This window comes from Onychostruthus taczanowskii, unplaced genomic scaffold (genome assembly GCF_017590055.1).
Source record: "Onychostruthus taczanowskii isolate IOZ18803 unplaced genomic scaffold, ASM1759005v1 scaffold52, whole genome shotgun sequence".
NCBI lineage: Eukaryota > Metazoa > Chordata > Aves > Passeriformes > Passeridae > Onychostruthus > Onychostruthus taczanowskii.
Genome location: NW_024502791.1, coordinates 7,254,012 through 7,274,461, shown reverse-complemented (window position 1 = coordinate 7,274,461; position 20,450 = coordinate 7,254,012). Strand labels below are relative to the sequence as shown.

Genomic DNA, 20,450 nt, shown 5'->3' with positions numbered 1-20,450 from the left:
GAATTGCCCAATGCAATCTAAAATCAACAAGGGCTATTAGCTGCCATTATCCAGCAATAAGGAAAACTGAAGTGACTTAGAACATGACAAACAGATAGCCTGGTGCACCACTCTTGGGAATAAAGAAAGCCGGGAGACAAGATACCTACCTGCAAAAAAATCTGTCCAGATGCTTACTTTTTGCTCACATAACTTGGGAATTTCAGTGCTTCTGCTCAGAAGTAGCAAAGCAGTAATTGCTCAGATCTACCTGGAAGCTGCTTATATCAGGCCCAGAAAAGGTCAACACGTGGAACTTCAGTCAGTTCCTCCACAAAGAAGGAAAACTCACCCCTGCCATATGCCCGAGAGATGGATTTCCTGTGCTGTATGTTTTGTGTCTCTGTATTCTGTGTATATTGTATTACTGTGTGCAACCACTATAAAGTGTCAAAAACAAGAACAGCGAGGTTCCAACTGAAAAGGGGCACTGAAACTATTGAGAAAACTGAAAGAGGGAGGTTGTTTCTCATCAGCTGCAGGAGGCACAGAGCCAGAAGCTGCTGATGCTGAACTGTGCCAAGGAAACAGGGATACTGAAAAGTCTAATTGGAATCATCACTTACCATCACATACCTGCGCTAGCACAAACATAATGGAAATGTAGCGACTGCACACCACCAGGCTGGTAATTCCTCAGTGAGCCACCTTCCAGGGAAAATAAGACATGCACTGCAGAAGCTGACTGAAATGTCTTATTTAGCCTCAGAAATGAGGACACAACCTGCTCTTCCTGGCTGATTAGAAGCGATTAGCTCTTCCTAAATCAATACACATACTGCACATAGACACCCTCATGTCTGGGCCACAACACCCTAGGGGGCTTTACCAGACCCAAACCCGTGAATTCTTACAGCCACCTGTGATGGGCTTGGCAGAAAGTTATTCTGACTGAATGCCCACTTTCACAACAAAGCCCTAGAACATGAGTGAACTAACACTGTGCTTACCAACAGAACAACACTTGCATCCTCATGCTGCCAGGGCAATACACAGGACCACCAAGACACTGCAGAGACTTACAATGCTTTCCCATAAAACCCCATACAGTCAAAAAAACCCATATAAATTAACAGCCTCTGGAAACAGGGACAAACTGAGATTCGGAAGGCAAACAACAGAGACAAATTAGTTACAGCAGGGAATCACTCATGAAATATAAAGGTAATTTAAAATCCCTGCTCCTGCTGCCCCTAATCCCCATGTTGTTGTTGTTTTTTCTTTTCCAAAATGTCTGATCTTTCACATAGGAAAATAGAACAATGAAGCTCAGAAGAGGGTACAAAAATTCCTTGCTAGGAAAGAGTATGTGTTCTTTTGGAGCACAAATTGCTAATTTTAGGATTACAATCTTTGTTGTTTCTTAAATGTCTGTAAAATCCTAAATTAACTGTGAATCTGCAATGAGGGAAAGGAAAATTAAATCTTAGATCTTTATAGTTCATGTAATCAAATCCTATTTTGTGAACTAAGTTCTAAAATGCCGCAGTTTTATAAACCACATTTCCCATAGCGTGAAAAAAAAAATAAAATTGTTTCTTTTGTTTCTTCTCTTGATTTTGGGTATCATATCATGTTACTCTGTACCTTCAGTGTGTGTTAAGCACAAAACTTTCCACAGTGAGACCCATTTCCAAGGACTGTCAAACAAAATCTGAAACTACTTACGGAAAGCTTTGAAAATACTGGGAAAATACTCTGTGATGACAGAAACAATGACATTCTCAAAGAAGAAAAATACAAACTGACTGATGTCCATTTCAAGTTAAAAAGCCCTACAGTCACTTTGTGTGGACTTGCATCCCTTGTGCCATGGCACCACTGACGTGCCAGTATCACATCCATGTGATTATGTCAGGCATTCTGTTGGAGGAGCCATTGTCACCTATTTCACATTTCTCTGACAGGTACCACCACAACTTCTGTTCCACAACAGACTGTGGGTCATCACCATATTGACCCCTCCCATATGAAGCATCTGCAGACTAATAGTAAAGCAAAAACCCCAGGAGATGCAGCTACTTTTAAAAGACTAAACATTAAAGACTATGTATTTTCTCATATTTATTTTTTAACTGTATTTTTCTAAAATATATTAAAATAGAAAAGATGTTCATCTGATTCATACAAAGAAAATACCAATAATAAAATAAGTAATAAAATACTGAAAATATATGAAAGCACCAAAACAGTAAAATATTCATATTGGCAAAGACTCTAAGAATATATTTCTGGCAATTTTACAGTAAAGTGCTATTCAATCCACCCAAATTAAGGAATTGGCATTTTAATAGCATGGTTATTGTTATCTTAAGGTTACAAATTACTTTGTTACTTTTCTCACTAAGACAACAATCCATTTCGTTATAAGCAAAGCATCTTAGTTGCATGCACATAAAAAAGAACCCAAGTAACAGCTTCATTATAAGCAGTTAACAATATTAATTGCCAAATCATTAGGAATACAAAATACTGAGAAACAAAACAGGCAGAAATGAGATTAGTGAAAAGCTAAGAAAAAGCAGATGTGGTAAAACCATTGTATAAATTAAGAGAGGACAGAAGATTGTGCACCAAACATTTATGCAGCCTTGCTTTGTACATTTTTTAGTAATCATATTGCTGGCTTTATTAGTTGATCTGTTCATTATTTTAAACTGCCCTTTTCTATTTTCTAGAAATGATCCTACATCACTAACACACTGTAAGCAAAAAGACAGAAGCAGAGCATGACCTTTATTTTTCCTTAACAATCACTTCTCATCTATTAAAGTTAGCAGACAAAACCAATAAATCTGTTACAAAGCCAATCTGTAGCAAAAATTAATTCAAGTAACATAATTCTTTTAAATTTCCTAAAGAGTGAAAATTTTAAATGTATGAAAGATACCATCAGTCTCCTTTTAAGTTTTTATCATTTTAATATACATATTTACAGCACTGAGTACAAAGAATCCTTGTTAGCAAAGTTCTTTCTAGCTTCATGCACCATTTCCACAACAATTTTTGTGAAATGGCTGACATAATACTTTTATGTTGCCTTCAAGTGCATTTAATCTTCCTGATTTGACTTGCTTTTTTTCATAATTTCATATGGAATTTAACCATATTGCACAGCTCAGAGTGAGTTCTTACACTGACTATTTAATAGCCTTTTTATGAACCAATAATAGGCCATCACAGTAAAAGTCAGCTCCCACACTCCTGTGATTTGAATACAAGTTGCTTTCCAAAAAAAAAAAAAAAAAGAGAATAGGAATAGTGTCTTGTCTTGTGCGTATGTTACTTGGTAAGAAATGTTTACAGTAACTTTTCATTTAGAAGAAGCACAAAAGGAATTTAACCAAAGAGAGCCATGAGTCTGAATTATCAAAATAATTACTAACAACAAATATCTTCCTTTATGTATATGCACATACACTGATTATATAAAAAAATCCACCTGTACTACATAATTTCTGTAAATTTTCCTGGATGAAGAGATTAACCTTGGAATACACTAAGTTCACTGCTTGCATCTTCTATGGGAGTGATTCACAATGTAAGAATGAATATGATGAAATGAAATATTGTATTTAAAGTAGATGAATTGAGGAAAAAAAGCACAACAGTCTTAAATAATGTTGTATTTGGTTTCTTCCTTCCAGTTCAGTAGTTTTTATTGAGTTGTTCAGTGAAAACAGGTCCTAGCTTTAACATCTTCCTCATGCCCTATCATAGGTGTCAACTTAGACAATAATTTCAGTAATTTTGTTGGCTGGTCATTCATTTCTTCTATCTTTTTTTTTCCCCAGTGAACTGTTCCTTGTTCATTGCTGTAGGCTCACAAACCTCATTTTGGCAGTTCCAGAATCCAAGTGCAGCACTGCAATCTTTTTGACTCCAACGAGCCATGATAGGCAGAGCACATCCAGGGCACAGCAATTCTTTTTAGCTTCTCTGGGCATACGCCAGGTAGAAGCAGAAGGCAGCAACAGTAACTGATAGCAGTGATAAAACAAGTGACAGCTGCTGGAACCAGAGGCAGCGATTCATCTGCTCCTCAAGTCTTTTATTAATCTGCAGTAAATGAGTTAGCTGAAAATAGAACAGTTTCATTAAGTCAGAATTACTGCACTTGAAAGCACTTGGCAATTTTGAGCTATTCTGGCAATAAGAAAAAAGAAAAAGAAAAAGAAAAAAAAGAAAAAAAAGAAAAAAAGAAAAAAAGAAAAAAAAAAGAAAAAAAAGAAGAAAAAAGAAAAAAAAGAAAAAAAGAAAAAAAAAGAAAAAAAAAGAAAAAAAGAAAAAAAAGAAGAAAAAAGAAAAAAGAGAAAAAAAACGGCCTTCTCTCAGTAGTCTCTCAGCAATACCTTTTCCATCACTACACACTTCAGGAATCTCTCCCACTAAAAGAGCTTCACATCTTAACTTATGGATAACCAATATGACCTGCATCAAGCAGGTGACATTCAGAAACAAAAGATACCACTGACACTCCTTGATATGTCAGATCTCTATATACACAAGAAGAAGGAGAAAACTGAATTGAAAATTTAATAATTATTAAAGCATTATCATTAAACAAAATAATTAAATCACTATCACTATCACTGATGTAGTTACCTTCAATTGCTGAGACATTCAAATAGTATAATTTACAAAATACCAAAAAGGTTCAGTAAAAATTCTTTTATCTCTACCACATTCTATAATTTTATCTATTATTTTATCTCTACCATTTTCTATAATTTTGCTAAATATTCAGCACAAAGGAATATGCTATTACCTGTATATGTAAATCTTCATTAGTTTTTGCTGGAATATTAAATGCATTGTCTTTTAATGTCAGAGAAGAGGGCTTACTACTTTCTAGGACGTGACACCTCAGCCTGTAAAAAGGAAACAAGAACACATACCAAAAATCACAAATTTAATGCAATATTGCATAATTAGGAGTAAACAATCCATCTTAAGATGATAAAATCCCTACACTTTTAAAATTTAAGAGACAATAATTGTAATTACACTACATTTAGTCTAGGTTTACCAAAAAGTAAAGGTCAGGTTTGTATTCATGAGTAGCTAATGTACACAGCACACTTGTAATCAAATAACCTCTCTCTATTGTTTCAGGGTCTGTCTTAAAAAGAAACCAAATAAATTGCACCACTTATGCAAGGAAGCTCAAGGTCACTCACATGATGTAGATTTTAATCAAAAGGGAAGTAAGGGATAAGCACTTGAAGCAAATACAGAACAAGATTCAGGCATCAAGACTCACAAAATACTTTTTCCACAGTAGTTTTGGCCATGAGGGGGTAAAGGCAGCTCCAAAAAAAACAGCCCCACAAACCCACAGCAAAACTGCAGGAACAATCTAAGGCAAAAAACCAGTCAAAATTGCAGGGAACTTCTCCTAGACATGTTCAGTGATACCACCCAATGTGACTGGATGAGAGAGAAGAGCAACAGGTGCATTTAAAAAAGTCTATGGGAAAATGTATTTTTCTAGCAATTTTTCTAGATGACTATTTCACCACTAAATATTGAATATACACATATGAACATGTGACAGGTTTTACAGAAATTTTCTACAAAATTCCTATTTTCCCTAGAAGAAAAAGAACATTTTTAATATTGTCTAGAAAATAGTTTTGCATTTACTATGCCTGCTTTCCTTGAGTGCTTCCTTTTAGAAAACTTAAGCAACACATTCTTATTAAAAAACCAGAACCCCTATTGTTCACGTGTATTTTCACATGCATTCCTATTTTTTCCACTTAACTCTTAATCAGCACAAGAATAACAAGAAAAAAAGAACAGCATGTCCAGAATACCATTTTATACATTAAGCCCACATCTGATCAGTTAAAACAGAGCAGAGGTCTCAGTAATGTATTTTGGTCAGTAACCACGCAAGTGAATTTGGCAAATCCTTCACTGATTAGGATTACATAAATGCTATAAATCAGCTAAATAATAAAAGCTTAAGCAACCCCAAACCCCTATTACCAGAAAACCATATGCTTACCTATGTTCCATCACTTTGGCCCTAGGGACTTCTTTCCAAAACTGAGTCAGTTCTGGCACACCTGCTCCAGAAGACTGATCCATTTCTGCTGCCATTATAAGGAAACGATCCTGCAAAGAAGCTGCAAAACCTGCCCTCAAGGAAGACAAAAAAACCAAAAAACAACAGTGTGCTTAAATAAAACAACAATATTGCAAGGAGGATAGAAGTATTTCGCACAGAAGTGCCATAAAATGAGAACTTGCTTATTGCAGGACACCAGACACTGACTTACTAGAAATAAAAACTAGGAAATTATTCTCTAAAGCTCAATAATTCTAATTACAGTTTCCCCAAAATTATATATGTTCATTTTAACAGAACTAGTTCCATTTTAATAGCTCAAAGACAACCCAAAATTTTCTCTAGCAAATTCACATGTCCTTGCAACAATTTAGAAAACTGATTTACTGCACATAAACTCCCACTGTAGTAATGAACCATGAGACAACTGCCACTCAGACTTTTTGTTTTTTAAGGCAAGAAACAAAATGGGTTGCAGACAACAGCTGCTTATGCCTAAGTGGAGCAGTAAATCAGTACAGGCAGTTACTCAAATCCTTTCTGACATCCATGTTTTTCTAACAAATGGTACCATTCTCATACAAGAGTCAAGTAGACATGGGCATCAGTCAGTCCCACACACCAGCAAGCACACACAACCATCAGTGTCTAGAGCATGTCTAATGCTACTTGCCCAGATTTCTTACATGCTCTCTTTTACAGTTTTACTTACCACCATGAAGAGAAACTATTATATCTAATGATGTGCCAGGTTCACAGCTGCTGTTACTGGGTTTAACCCTGTATTTTTCTGGTGCAGTTGTTCTCACCTATAAACAAGAAATATGAAGGACACAGTGAGTGCATGCAGAAACTACAATTGCTTCATAACTTCTCTCATCCTGTAATAGCTAAATCCCCAAAAGCTTGACTATTAGGACAAATCTCTAAAATACATCATTTTGTAGGCATAATAGGACTCTTGAATATTCCTTTTTCCTCCCTGTCAATGGCATTCATCCTTTGTTTTCTTGCATTTGCTATTTTTCTTTTGCATACATATTTAAAACCAGCCAAGAACATGTTATAATAAATATGAAAATATGAAAATTTTAAGTTATTTTAAGTAATTTGCAGATAATGCAAAACATGGGAAAAAATCCACAAAGATGCAAGTAAACTCCATCTTTCTGAAGTAAATATAACTATTAATTTCTTTGAAGGTGGCATTTGCAGATGGATCTGCATAATTTTTTAGTTAGTATTACTAACTTGTTTCCAGCCACTATTTTAAAAGAAACATTCTAAAAAGATGACTTAATGCTCAAGCCTTTCTTTTTCAAGAAGTATTACTCTCACTAAAAAACCAACCATCACTTTTGCTCTTTTTTTAGTCAGTGCTCCAAAGGTTTGTAACACTAATTACCCACTTTGAGGTGGTACATTGTAGACATAAATTCAACCAGAAGATCTTTGATCTGCCTCAAACATCACTACACAATAAAAAATTTTGTCTGTAAAATGGATTTAATAGCATTCTTCCTCCTTACAGAAAACAAGAAAAAGTTACAGTTAGTAAACCAGGCCACACATAAAACACTTACTTTAAAAGCCACTACATTTTTAGTGACGTTTGTGAGAACTATCAAACATTTTTTCTCTCCAGTTTCTTTGGATCCAAAATATAGCTCTTCTGCTGGGCTAACAGAAAATTTAAAAATAATTAGTTTCTTCAGATTATCTTTACAACAGATCACAGAAAAAACTTGACCACACCTCCAAGAAAATAAAATACTTTCTACCCTGCAGCTACAGTCACCATAAACAGATTTTCATCAAAAAAAGCTATGATAACAAAAAGCAGAAATTATGTAGTGAAGCTCAGGGTTGACTCATGACAAGTGGAACTGGCTGCCTCAGCTGATAACTGCCCTTGACTTCTGCCATCTGTAACAGCCAACAGATACTCGGAGTCAGCTACTGCGTCTTTGGGCAGTGTCTTAAGGGAAAGCATCGCTGACTTTAATTTATGCTCATGTTAAGGAGTATAAGGTGTCACAGACAGGGAGTAATTTCAACCTCAAACATCTAACCTTGTCATGGATATAGTGCACACATAAGAGAAGGCAGATATCCACAACTGGCAATCATTTCAACCACGACAGCTGAATCCACTTGTACTTATGAGTCAGTCTTCACATACTTGTGGTACCACATGCATAAATAAAGTTATTGCTTGTTTTTAATATTCTTGTGCAATTAGGAGAGTCATGCATGAGATATTTTAAACCACATCAAACTAACACAACTCAATTTGGATAAGCATTCAAATGAACACTAGTAGGTAAAAGGTAGGGCATGCTCATATAATGTAAGGAAAGGAAACTTGAGCAGCAAGTAAAGAACCTTTTCTTTCATTATGTCACATGAGGAGCACGCAAAGAACTGCCATTCTACTCCGTACTACTGAACGGCATATACTCTTTCAAAACACGTGATTTTTTTTTTCCCCATGTCCTCTTTTTGGAATGACAATTTCATGTTAATTTGACCTCCTCCTCAAAAGGCTTCCTTTTATGGTACCAATCCTTCTCCTACTTAAACCAGGGTATGAGTGAGAAGAAAACCCCTTGGTGCTGTAGGGCAAGTGTGAACGCCCACGCCAGAAGCAGATTCCGGGGGTGACTGTGATGTTGGGGTGCTGATGTTTTACAGTGCATTACTCAGTCCACGTGACAAGACTACTTCTTTTGTGGTGGGGATAAGGAAGTGTGCCAAATAAGGTAGAAACCAGAAAAGGGATGGGGTTTAACACCACTTAATAGGGTAATTCCCTCCTCCTCTCAGTATTCCTTCATTTCCAAATTGTCAATTTAAGTAACTAGTGCTAGGGAAGGGAAGGATTGTAGCTACAACACAGCTTAGCTATCTTAATACTGTACCACTGCAGCTGTGTGTAGCTGTATTACTGCAGTGATCGCAAGATGAACCATAAATAAAACTAGATAACAATAATCAGCCTCAAAATAAGTCACAAACATGATCAAGGGAAGGAACATTCTGCCAGAGCCTGATCTTTCTTGTTCTACCAATTATGGTCATTGAGCAAAGCTAAAATAAAATAAAAAAAAAAACACAAAAACTTGGGGACCATGGCTGTATGGTTCTTGTCAGTGAAATCAAGTTCCACAGCGTTGGGGGTAGGAGGCATGTAGCTATTAGGAGGTAGGAGGGTGAATTGTTTAAACAAACACCCAAGCTGTTTAACTTTTACAGATGCAGGAATTTCCTTATTCTGATGTGTGTGACATAACCAGCTTGTACTAGAAATTCTTGTACCACAACACACCACGAGCTGCTCCTCTGCCAGACAGTACAAGGAAGCTGCTGCTTCTTGTCTGACCAAACAAATTCACTTGTTGAGGAGGAAAGTCAGAGGCAGCCTTTCATTGTAAGATATACAAGGCAAATACAATTGTGTTCTAAATGAGGGAGACAGCTGACTCATAAGCATGACTAAAAATACAAGAAACAAAAGAGCACAAGGACCCAGCTTTGGCCCATCATTTTATGGTGCCAGAGGTGCAGTGCCTCAGCTGCAAGCTCAGGCTCTGGGCTGCTCCCTTCACTGGGCAGTGCTGGGAGATGAGCAAGGATGCACGTTAACCATGGTGGCAGAGCTTATGGTCTCTGTGATAGGTGCCCAAAACTGGTTATGAATGGCACTATACATTATTGGTTCAATCACCTTCAGTAAAATGTCCAGAGCAACAGCTGCACTCAGGATTTTACTTTAAAAAGAAAACAAACAGCAAGAACAATGGAGACACCAGTATTTTATTTTCCATGACAGCAAGACTACAAGTATTAACACCTCTATACTTGACTAACTTTATTCTTCCATGTGTTGCAGTCCATGTAAGTTACTTCTATTCAATGACAGCTTGAAATATTTTAAGAGAAAAAACGGAAGTTTCTGGGGGTGTTTCTGCTTGTTTGGATTTCTTTTTCTTGTCTGCTTATGATTTGTGCTCTTTTCTTTTTCAAATAAGTGGTTGGAAAGACACATCTAGCATTGTGATTGTCACAGAAAATGTTCAACATTGTTTTATAATCACAATTCTGCAGTCTACGCCTTTGTCTTGCCATACAAGAAACTAAGGCTATACAGAGGAGGCTTTTCATTTCAAATTTAGGAAAAAATTTACACATACAAAATATATTTATGCTAATGAGCATGTCATTATTAAAATTAATTCCAAAACTAATTCATTACAGCACTTAAAAAGTTAGCTAAGAAATTACCTAAAATTAGATATTTTCTTCATTCATCTAATAGCAAACTGAAAGTGAAAATAAAAGTTAACATCTAAATCAAATTCTAAACAAGCATCTTAATCTAAAAGGCAGTGAAAAAAAAAAGTGGTATTGGTTAATTGATTTCTTTATTCTAGCTTAGTGACAAAAACAACTGCAAGATGTAGCATCCTGGATGACAAAACCTTCTGGGTAGATACGTTATTATAGAGCCCTTTCCACACAAAATAAACTGCACCCATTAATCAAGTTTAACTGGTGGAAACTATTACTGTAGACATTTATACCATCATAAGCCAAAAGAATTCATGCAGGATTTGACAGTGAAAACTGTCTTGAAAAAACATTGTTTTTTCTTGAGCCAGTGAAATCAAACAGTGTCAAACCACTGCTCTCGTTACAGGTAAGGACAGGCTTAACTGAGTCAGATGGTTTCTCAATATAAAACACTTCTACAATTCTATGGAATATATACCTATTTGTACAAAAAGTATATCCATTTTTGGTGACACCAGAAGATTCACTGAAAACTTGTAAAACCAGAAAAACTCTTTGAGCTTTGTAAAAATCCATCTTAAAAGGTTGTTTATAATTTGTTTTCCTCTAACGGTCTGAAAAAAGTTTATTTTGAAAACCAACTAATTCAGTACTCAAGGAACATTGTAAAAAGAAAATTTAAGAAAATTATTATTACCTGATATGTAATAAAGGTCCTTTAAAAGTGGTTAATGCTTTCTTTGCATTTTTTGGTTTGACCTCTGTTTTGTCAGTTTCCTCTGATTTGGAAATTTGTTCTATAGAATTCATCTGAGTAAAAATGATAGTTATAATGATTAACTAGAAACCTGGATTACATGTTACAGAATCATGCAGGTATTTCAAAGAATATGATGAGGCTTATTTCAACAGTTTACATATTAAAGACTAAGTTTTATGTATATTCATTCCCTGAAGGCACTTGAAGTCCATTGAATAAAATGATTTACTATAGAAGATACATAACACATTAAACATGTACGAAACAAAAATTCTGCTTTGTCTTTTTTCCATGTATTTTCCTGATGGTCGGGTCTGTTTTTGAAAACTCCAGACACACTAAGTTATAGCACTTCAAATATCAAAGGTTATAAAGCACTGGTATTATTCACCCATTTCAAATTAAAACAGATTAAAACAATACACTCTGTATTATATACTGTACCACTCTAACAGAAAACACAGTACCAATTCCACACTTCATTACATTGCAGGGTAGCTAAACATATCTTCATTGCTCTTAGATGAAACTCTGAAGTATTGCAGAACATAAAAGAAATAATACTGATTGAATTGGTGCTTTCAAAACTGCAGGTACATCTTGGCTTCTGAGGGTTTTCTTCTACAACATTAGGAAAATACATGCAAAACAGGGCAGGTGCTGGGGGGTACAGAAGACTGAAAGTATTAGTGACATCATGATTCCAGATCAGCTGGCTGAAGAATTTGCTTTTTTATTCCACTCTTAATACGGAGAAAGGACATGAAGAGAACTCAGTTCACGCAAGTTTGAAGTATGGGAATGAAAGGAATACAAAACTTTATATGAAATAGGCTGTATAAAGAGAACCCACATGGGAACTTTTTTAGTAATTATATAAAAGTGGTAGAAAAAGGCTGGTGTGTAAATACACTGCACTAGTTATATGTTAGGCTTTGTTCAACATAAAACTACCACAAAAATATTACTGTAGAGCACAAAATGGGAAGCACCTACAGGACAGGCACTTACTAACCAAGTTTATCACTCATGATTCCCTGTACTGAAAAAATCTGAGTAGCACCTTGGTTACACTGAATAAAAGTGAAAACAATTACATGCTTTAGGGCACTTCAAGAGTAAAAAAAGTAAAAAAACTAAAATACCTTAAGTAGAAAGTTAAGTCACCCAAGCAAATTAAAAGCCAACAAACACTGAGGCTTATTAAGCACCAAAGGCAACTCACAGAGCAGAAATTCTCCCTGTTTCTGTATGTGAGAATCACAGCTTCTAACATGTGCTCCAAGGAAAAACAAGCTACTGAGTCTATCCATGGTTATGTAATGCTTCCTTTTGACCTTAAGGTCAGTGCAATTATCTAATATTTTTTTAAAGCTGGCTAAGTTACAAATAACAGCTGTACTACTTAGTGAGCTGCACATTTCAAATTATTCTGACAAACCTGTAACAGTAAATGAAACTGTATTCTACTCCACTAAAGAGAAGTTTTGCAAGTAATATTCCAAAATTAATTATGATACTAAAGTAGTCAATTTCAAATTTTTTTCTACAATTTTCAAGAGCAATATCCCCAGTTAATGTTACTGCATATTCCTAAATATCACTTCATACGAACTTGTGTAAAACAATGCCTTTATTTCTGGATAAACAACACTGCAGGAAGATTATGTTGCAAAACATGATTGATGGAGTAGGAATACAATTTCTCCTGAGAATAAATGAAAACATTTATATGTTGAGATTTTATCAATAATTTAAGAAAACAAAGTAACATCCAACAGTGCATAAATATTTAACAACATTTTTTCATGTACATTCTGATTTAAGCATCAGCGAAAACTAGATCTCCCTCAAAATGATCACCACTAAATCTCCCAAGATTAAAAATATCCCAAGATTAAAAAGAAACCTAGTAGAAAGACAACCTTTGAAAGTAAAATACAGAAACCTTTCCTTTTGCTGTACAATTCACTATATTCCAAGAGACAAACTAAATACTTTGTGCACATTTTACACATTCTGAAGCATAAAACTTGTCTTAACAGACCAAAAGTCAAGGTTGAAACTGTAACTATAATTTTTCAGTTTTCCTGTGTTCTTTTGCTAAATTAGAAGACAGAAAAACTGTTAAAAAGATACAACACAAAGACAAGTAACCAAAAGTGTATGTCTATTGTCCCACTCTGTAACCATCTAGCTAGTCTTGCCTAAATCTTCACTTAGATACCTTTTTCTGATTAAGGTTTTGTGCTTCATTCAGCTCCCCAGCCTCCTTGGTGTCTGCATCTATCTCTTCTTTACTTTCATGCTCATCTTCACTTGTAATGGGCCCATTTTCACATAAAGGAGTTTGAAAATCATCATCAACCAATGGAGGATAACTGTACTTGAAGGAATCCTGAAAGATAAGGATTTATAAAAGATGAGTTATTTGAGAGGATTAGAAGGACCTTCTCTAGGGTTTTTTAAATGGAAATATTGTCTTTGTTTCTTGTTTCACATTACTTTTATGTTTCATTTATCCATTTCAAGGTGCACCCCTGCACAGAAAGCTGACACCAAGAATTTCTATTTTATCATCAATAGACAAATAAATACAGTCATCCAATGAAGCCAGTAAACTGTAACTTTTATTTATATTCACAGCAGAACTACAGAAGCTGGTCTATCAAGGATCAGCATTCAGAGTCTAATTGCTGAAGTTCTCTTCTTAGTTCTCAAAAATATGGTTTAAATCTTATGACAGCTATTTCTAAAAATATTTCAAAAGTGATGAAGAACATCAGTTGTTCCTTGTTAGTTTCATAATGGATACTTTAAAAAAAGGAAATAAAGCCCAAACCCATAAAACAATCCCAAATAATCCCTTAAGTTTAACATAATGTGTGTGGACCTTTTGCATATTCTGCAATTCAGACCTCTAGTCCTTGGAATGCCAAATCAATTTAAAGACCATATTTAAGACATCTGAGTAATGCAGCAGCAGAATACTTAAGTTCTCAATGAGTCTACAATAAAGATACCTTTTCCATTGGAAGATCAGTAAAAACCAATTTTTGCTGACTAGAAATTTTCTTAACATTCTCCAAATTGTTTTGTCACATGTAATGTTAGAGGCAGTTTTTGAATGGGGATCTCTGTTCCTACTGCATTTTCAAACAGTTTTAAGAATCAAGGAAACGGATATAATCTGTCAGCTTTTCTAGTGGAGAAAAATAACACAGCTTTGAATCCTGCCAAAGGCAGAATGGAGCAATGTCCCTGCTTCACAAATGATGCCTCCCTCAGCAGGGATTTACAAAAAGGTATTCAAGAGAGCTCTCCATAAGCAAGAACATTTTCTCAAACCAAGGAATAATGTGTTGTTAAGAAAGATTAAAAGGGAAAAGTCTTAGATGGACCTATTCAAAGAAACAACAAACAAAAAAGTATACTTTCTGATCATCTACAATTATAATCAAGGTCGAAATCTCATCTACTCTTTTGTAGCAACAGTCAAAGACCTCTAGGTGATGACTACAACAGGTATTCCCTGGCTCAAACAATGTCCTATTAAGGGCCAGAAGGACAAGCTTTAAGTATCAGTTACAGACTAAATCATATTAAAAGACAAGACTCCAGTCCACAAGAAATATTACAGCAGTCTTACAGAATACTGACATCCCACATTTGACAGAAATATCCAGCTTCTCCTTATCCAAACCAACAAAGCCTCATCATTCCCTCCCAGCATAGGATGAACAGCATGTAACAAAGTGACCTTAATAGAGGGAAATTAATTTCACTGCACACTTGACTTGGCCTTGTTAATCCATGCTGCTGGATAGCTTCAAGAGCTGAGTTGTCCCACTGACGAGATTCTGTTCAAAGTCCCACACTTCCTAGTTACAGTGCCTAAGATTCAGTGACATGGGTATATCTGCTAACAGGGTGAAAACCTCAGCCATTCAATGCCTAATACATCCATTCTAGAGACCTATGACTCTCCTTTATAGCAGATCTAGAGAAATCATGCTACTATTTTTGCCATTTTTGTAGAGGTGCCTTAATCATAGTAGTGATATATTCTAAGATAACATGCACACAGTGACTATGAAGTCATATGCAAGCTTAGCCCTGTCTTAACTTCAGGCCACTGACCTATATAAGGTACTTTCAAGAAAACCTGTGGGCTATCAATTTAGATATTTAGCCTTAACTTAACTTAAGCTTAGCCTAAGTCTTAACTTCAGGCCACTGACCTATATAAGGTACTTTCAAGAAAACCTGTGGGCTATCAATTTAGATACCCAGGTGGAGAGCACAGCAGTTGCACACATTGTTCAATATTGGCACCAGTAGAGAGACTCTTGATCAATTCATCCTTGTTAAATCCATCTTCTGACAAAGAAAGACTGGGCAAAACAAATCAAAACCCTACTGTGTGTACATGTCTTGTATCAAAGTGTACACGGTATGTACTTCAGTCTTGCAGAAAATATTACTGAAGAAACAAATCTCTCTGCTCAGTCAGAAATGTGTATGCCTTAAGAAGGGGACTGTTCCAACAGCTGGAAATGGCAAAATGTGTGATACAATAGATAGAAAAGCCAGAAAACACTGAGTTAATATACATTTATTTCTAAATGAAAAATATTACCAAGTGGCTCTTGAGCACCTAACCCTAATTTTCCAGGATGGCTAGCATCAGCTTGCTCCTAGATCTGCCTTGGGCAATTTTGACAAGCTGTACAAAAATAAACCTGCTATAAAGCAAATGACCTCTGCACTATGGAGAAGAACAACTCGAAGCCACATACATGGTACGTGGCATGTATGGATTAGCAATATGGTAACAGCCACAGCCAAGAGACTGATGAGGATTGAATGACCAAATTCATATTCCAAAGTCCTGCAAAACCCAAGTTTCTGTTTTCCATAAGTAGTTTTAAAACTTTTGGTACTCTGGAGACATCTTTGCCCACTAGTTGTCTAAAATCAAGCATGTGATATTCCTCTTTCACAGCCAGCTGACAGTCAATCAAAGGATTTTAAAGCTATGGAAAGTTTTTGATTCATCTTTTGAGCGACCCTGAGATAGACTTAAAACATGCTTGAAGATAACTTCACACATAGAAGCTTGGAGGCTTCCAACAGAGACAAAGAACAGTTCCCTTACTTAAGCAAGGTAATCACTGACTCTAACACTATTCTATGGATTTTTTTGTTACTTCCAGAACTAGTCTCTAACATTCTTCTGAAATACAAAGAATGTAAGTGCAGTGGAATCTAGGTATCTCCCCAAATTAACCTGCCAAATGATCTGCTCCACTAGTTGCTTCCATCTGGAAAGACTTGGCTCTTCAAAACTGGATCCTGGCGGGGACACAGCAAAGGATGCACAGATATGCTGTGCTCTTCACAGGCATTATACTCATTGTGAATGTGAAGACCGGTAACTAAATGTGTGGAAATGAAAGATGACAGAGAAAATCAGAAGGAAGAAAAAAAAAAAAATAAAGCTCCTCACAAACAAAACAAAACACTAGAGAAAAATGGAAGGAATCAATTTATGCAAGTCAGATACTGCATTTTAAAAAAGCCAGGCCTGACAATAGTAATAATAGTGAATTGTACGCTAGCTAGCTGCCTCAAGAGAAGCCAAGATTAATCACATCAAGAAAAGTTAAATTCTGAGAAAGGGCAATATGTTGTATGTTTTCTGGTCAGTGAAAAACTCCCTGCTATCAGAAATGCAAAGACACTGCTTTACTGTATATGCTGAAAAAATCTTAGGAAGAAAGGTTCAGAGCACAGCTTTGGAGTCTTGGTATTTGCTAACAATTCTTCCAAATTATGACAGTTCTGAGGTTTTTAAAAGCTCAAAACATCCATTAAGCGAAAAAAACGCAGCAGTCAAAGCATGTGCTGGTTCAAAATACAGGGTTCTTAATATGCAGAGATAAAGCTGTTTTTCTGAAATTGTCAAAACTTCTGGAGTTCTTGTCAGACAAGTTTACTACTATTTTACTACTTTATTTCTGCCGCTGCAACTTTTTACCCCAGACAAGTGATTTGGATAAGCTGCCTCCATGAATCTGAAACTTGTTAATGCTCTCAGAAGATGGACAACGTGGAGGCAGCTTGATCAACAATCACTAATCAGCAATCAGACCTTTCAGGCCCCAGGCAGGATTACAGTAACTCTGTGTGTTCCAGCAGATGCTTCAGGAGGATATTTAGCAAAACTGCAAGTTCTTTCTTTAAAGAAAGACATAATGAACTATTGGGTAAGTGGTCTAAAAAGCAGATGGGAGATACTCAGCTTTAATGAGGGAAAAAACTTGCCCCTCTATTGCAACAGTAGGACAACACCACAGAAGGCAGGTCCAGAACCACTGCTAAACAACATCCAGTCCCTTACTGAAGCCACTTCAGACATCATCAGCCCTTCCCTCAATGCCCACTTCTGCTGTGCAGTAATTTCAGCTTTCTTCCATATGAGGAAGTTGTTACATGAGACTGGGAGCTGGGGCAGGAATTGTCCATGGGAAAAAAGGGTATCTTTTCCTCAAGAGTCACATGTGCTTTTTAAAGGCTCCTAATCTCAGTCAAATGAAAATCAAAGTAACATTCTTTTATGGTCCCCAAACAAGTGTCTTATGTCCCGGCCACAACAACACTGCCCTGAATTCATATACAAAGAAATGTGTCCTCCCCTACTATTGCTGAAACACAACCCTCCTTTTATCCATATTGTTACTGCCATAATGCCAAAAGTGCTTCAGAAAAGAAAAGGTGGAAAAAGAACAGTGAAAAGCAACTCCCCTGCAGTGGGCTTATTCTACTACCATAAATAGCCTACTAATATTTTAAAGCATAATTTTAAAGATTATGCAATACTGATCTACTAGCCTTGTGAAAATGTTGTCCAAGATGCTTGTGCTGTTCTGTTCCTTAGATTGCACTAGAACTGGATTCTGGTTCTGTTAAACTGATGCTGCTTGTACCACTTTGGAGCTCTACTATACTCTTTGAAAAGAATCTTCTACAGCCATGTCTTAAAATGCAACCCTAGAGTCAGCAAAGGAAAAATAGCTACAATAACTGTCTTTAATGAATCATAGCTCTGGAGCAGGACTAGAACTCTCAGAGGACAATGAAACCTACTTTCTGTTCATAGAATTTGTTTCATAAACAAACACCATCTCTAATTCACCAGGTAGCAAAAAAAAAAGTACAAGTGACAATGACACTTAGATAATTTTTCTTGAAAGTCTGAAAAATTAAGTGGTTTTCAGTGACTTATAAGGGGATTAATAATTCAGAAAAAATAGTAGCAGTAGTTAAGAATGTACTTAAGAATGCAGATACCAAATTCTCATGAAGTTCACCTATTTTATATTATCACAATTTTGAAATTATCCTTGGCAAAATAATTTCAAGAAATCACCCATCTCTGAAGAGCCAACCCTCAAGCCCACATATGGAATTGATATAGGTGTCACAGCAGAAGCATGACATTTCATACTTACAGTTCCACCCATGTGAGGTGGCAGATACTCTCCACTGATGTATTCCTGCACGTCATTCTTGTTTGTGAACTTTAACATGCTTATTGCATCTGGGCCAAGCCAACCCTTCACAATTTTAAAAGCAGCTTTAAAAAACAAAACAAAAGGTATATATGAGTTAACAGGAAAGCAGTTTTGTTATTTTGTTTTTGTAGGTCTTTTTCAGTGTATTGGTAGATCTTACATAATACAAGTGAGTTACATCCCTCAAAATATTGCAGAACCTGCTCTGAAAGTATCTATTATAATTGGAATGAGCAATGGAAAATTGGAATTTGTGTAAAACACAAATATGCAGGAAAATATAAAGCCAACATAAAAATATGTATTCATATGGCAACAACAGAGGAATCACATTTACCCTATTTATCATATTTATATGTACATTATAGTTATAGCTAATTATTGAAGCATCCATATCAGAACAAGGGTAACCACATCAGCACCCAGTGTCAGCCATCTATCTTAAACTGTGTACTCTAGTTTTGAGTTGGGTATAAGTCACCAATACTGCGAATGATAGGATTCCTAAAAAGATCCTACTTAGCAGCATTCAAGGAACAGATTATTTATCAAGGTCTCCTAACCTTTGAAAACAACAGGATGAATGCAGACTTCATGTAAAGTATGATCCAAAATACAATGATAGAAGGAAAAATAAAAAGTATGCAACTTTTAAACTGACAGATTTAAAGATGTATGTTTAACAAACTCCCTTATTCATCTGTATCTACACTGAGTAGAAAAATGCTTCTTATTTTTGCTGCTAAATTTTAAAAGTTATTACAATCTGAAGAGAAAAAAACAAAAAAAAACCAACTTACCATTCATTATCCATGGCATTTCAAATATTACTATCTTTGCTGAAAAGAAAAAAAAAATCTGAATACCAAGTGCTAGGTATTTCTCTTTTTAAGAGCAAGTACAGCAATAACATTCATGTAAAACGTAAATATTCACTGTCACAAACCTCCATGTTCACCTCCCTGTAAAAGCAATTTTGTACAAACTAATTGGTATTTAGAAACATTAGCTGTTTGATTGAAAAACAGGTAATAAAATTCCAAGTTACACATCATTTATATACTTCCTGGGATATTACTTTTCTGACATTTTGTCACTAATAACTCATCTTAAAAATAAGGCAAAAAGGCAAGATCTCAACCTGACCTAGCAAACCAGCTACTGAAAAGAAGAAAGTTTAACAAGTATATTCAGCATCGCTTACTTCACAAAGAAGCAAATAAGTCTTGTATGTCTATTTTTTCCAAATATTTTTTATTTAACCATAAAGGTTAGAAAACATTTAAGTGTCCCAATTTTTTTTCCTCTTGAAAGTCAAAGTACAAAAAACAATGTTGCGCTTGCCTTTAAGTTTGATATTTGATCAAAGCTTTGAACTTCGATCAGCCAAAATTTAATATTCAGAGTTTAAGCAGTTGCTGTATGGAAGTTCAACATTCACAGACATTTTCACCTAAAATTTACAACATATTTAAAATGAGCTAGCATAAACTGTGCAGTGTTTGCCTATGCATTAAAAAACTAGCAGGCAAGTACAAAGAGTTTTCTAAGTGTGCACACAAAAATGCCTTCTCAGAATAAATAATTTTCAGAATCAAGCATTTTCATTTTCAGAATAAACAATTGCTCCCCATAAATTTTCAGGGCCATTCATTCTTTGACCACTGAAGACTTGCAAAGGATACAAACTATCATCAAAGCTTCT

The 20,450-nt window shown here is 35.6% G+C and overlaps 1 protein-coding gene across 2 annotated transcripts in view; it reads right to left on the bottom strand.

Moving 5' to 3' along the window:
- Window positions 1–2,088: 2,088 nt before the first annotated feature.
- Window positions 2,089–20,450, bottom strand: part of MOSPD2 (motile sperm domain containing 2) — a 33,047-nt gene continuing 14,685 nt past the window's right edge. For both annotated transcript variants that reach the window (XM_041416550.1, XM_041416553.1), the window contains exons 7-15: window positions 19,546–19,584; window positions 18,683–18,807; window positions 13,396–13,566; window positions 11,106–11,218; window positions 7,699–7,795; window positions 6,828–6,924; window positions 6,053–6,182; window positions 4,808–4,910; window positions 2,089–4,116 (exon numbers count right to left, since the gene is read on the bottom strand). In XM_041416550.1, coding sequence (XP_041272484.1) covers window positions 3,970–4,116; window positions 4,808–4,910; window positions 6,053–6,182; window positions 6,828–6,924; window positions 7,699–7,795; window positions 11,106–11,218; window positions 13,396–13,566; window positions 18,683–18,807; window positions 19,546–19,584 — 1,022 coding nt within the window. In that variant the 3' untranslated portion in view covers window positions 2,089–3,969. The remainder of the gene's footprint in view (window positions 4,117–4,807; window positions 4,911–6,052; window positions 6,183–6,827; window positions 6,925–7,698; window positions 7,796–11,105; window positions 11,219–13,395; window positions 13,567–18,682; window positions 18,808–19,545; window positions 19,585–20,450) is intronic.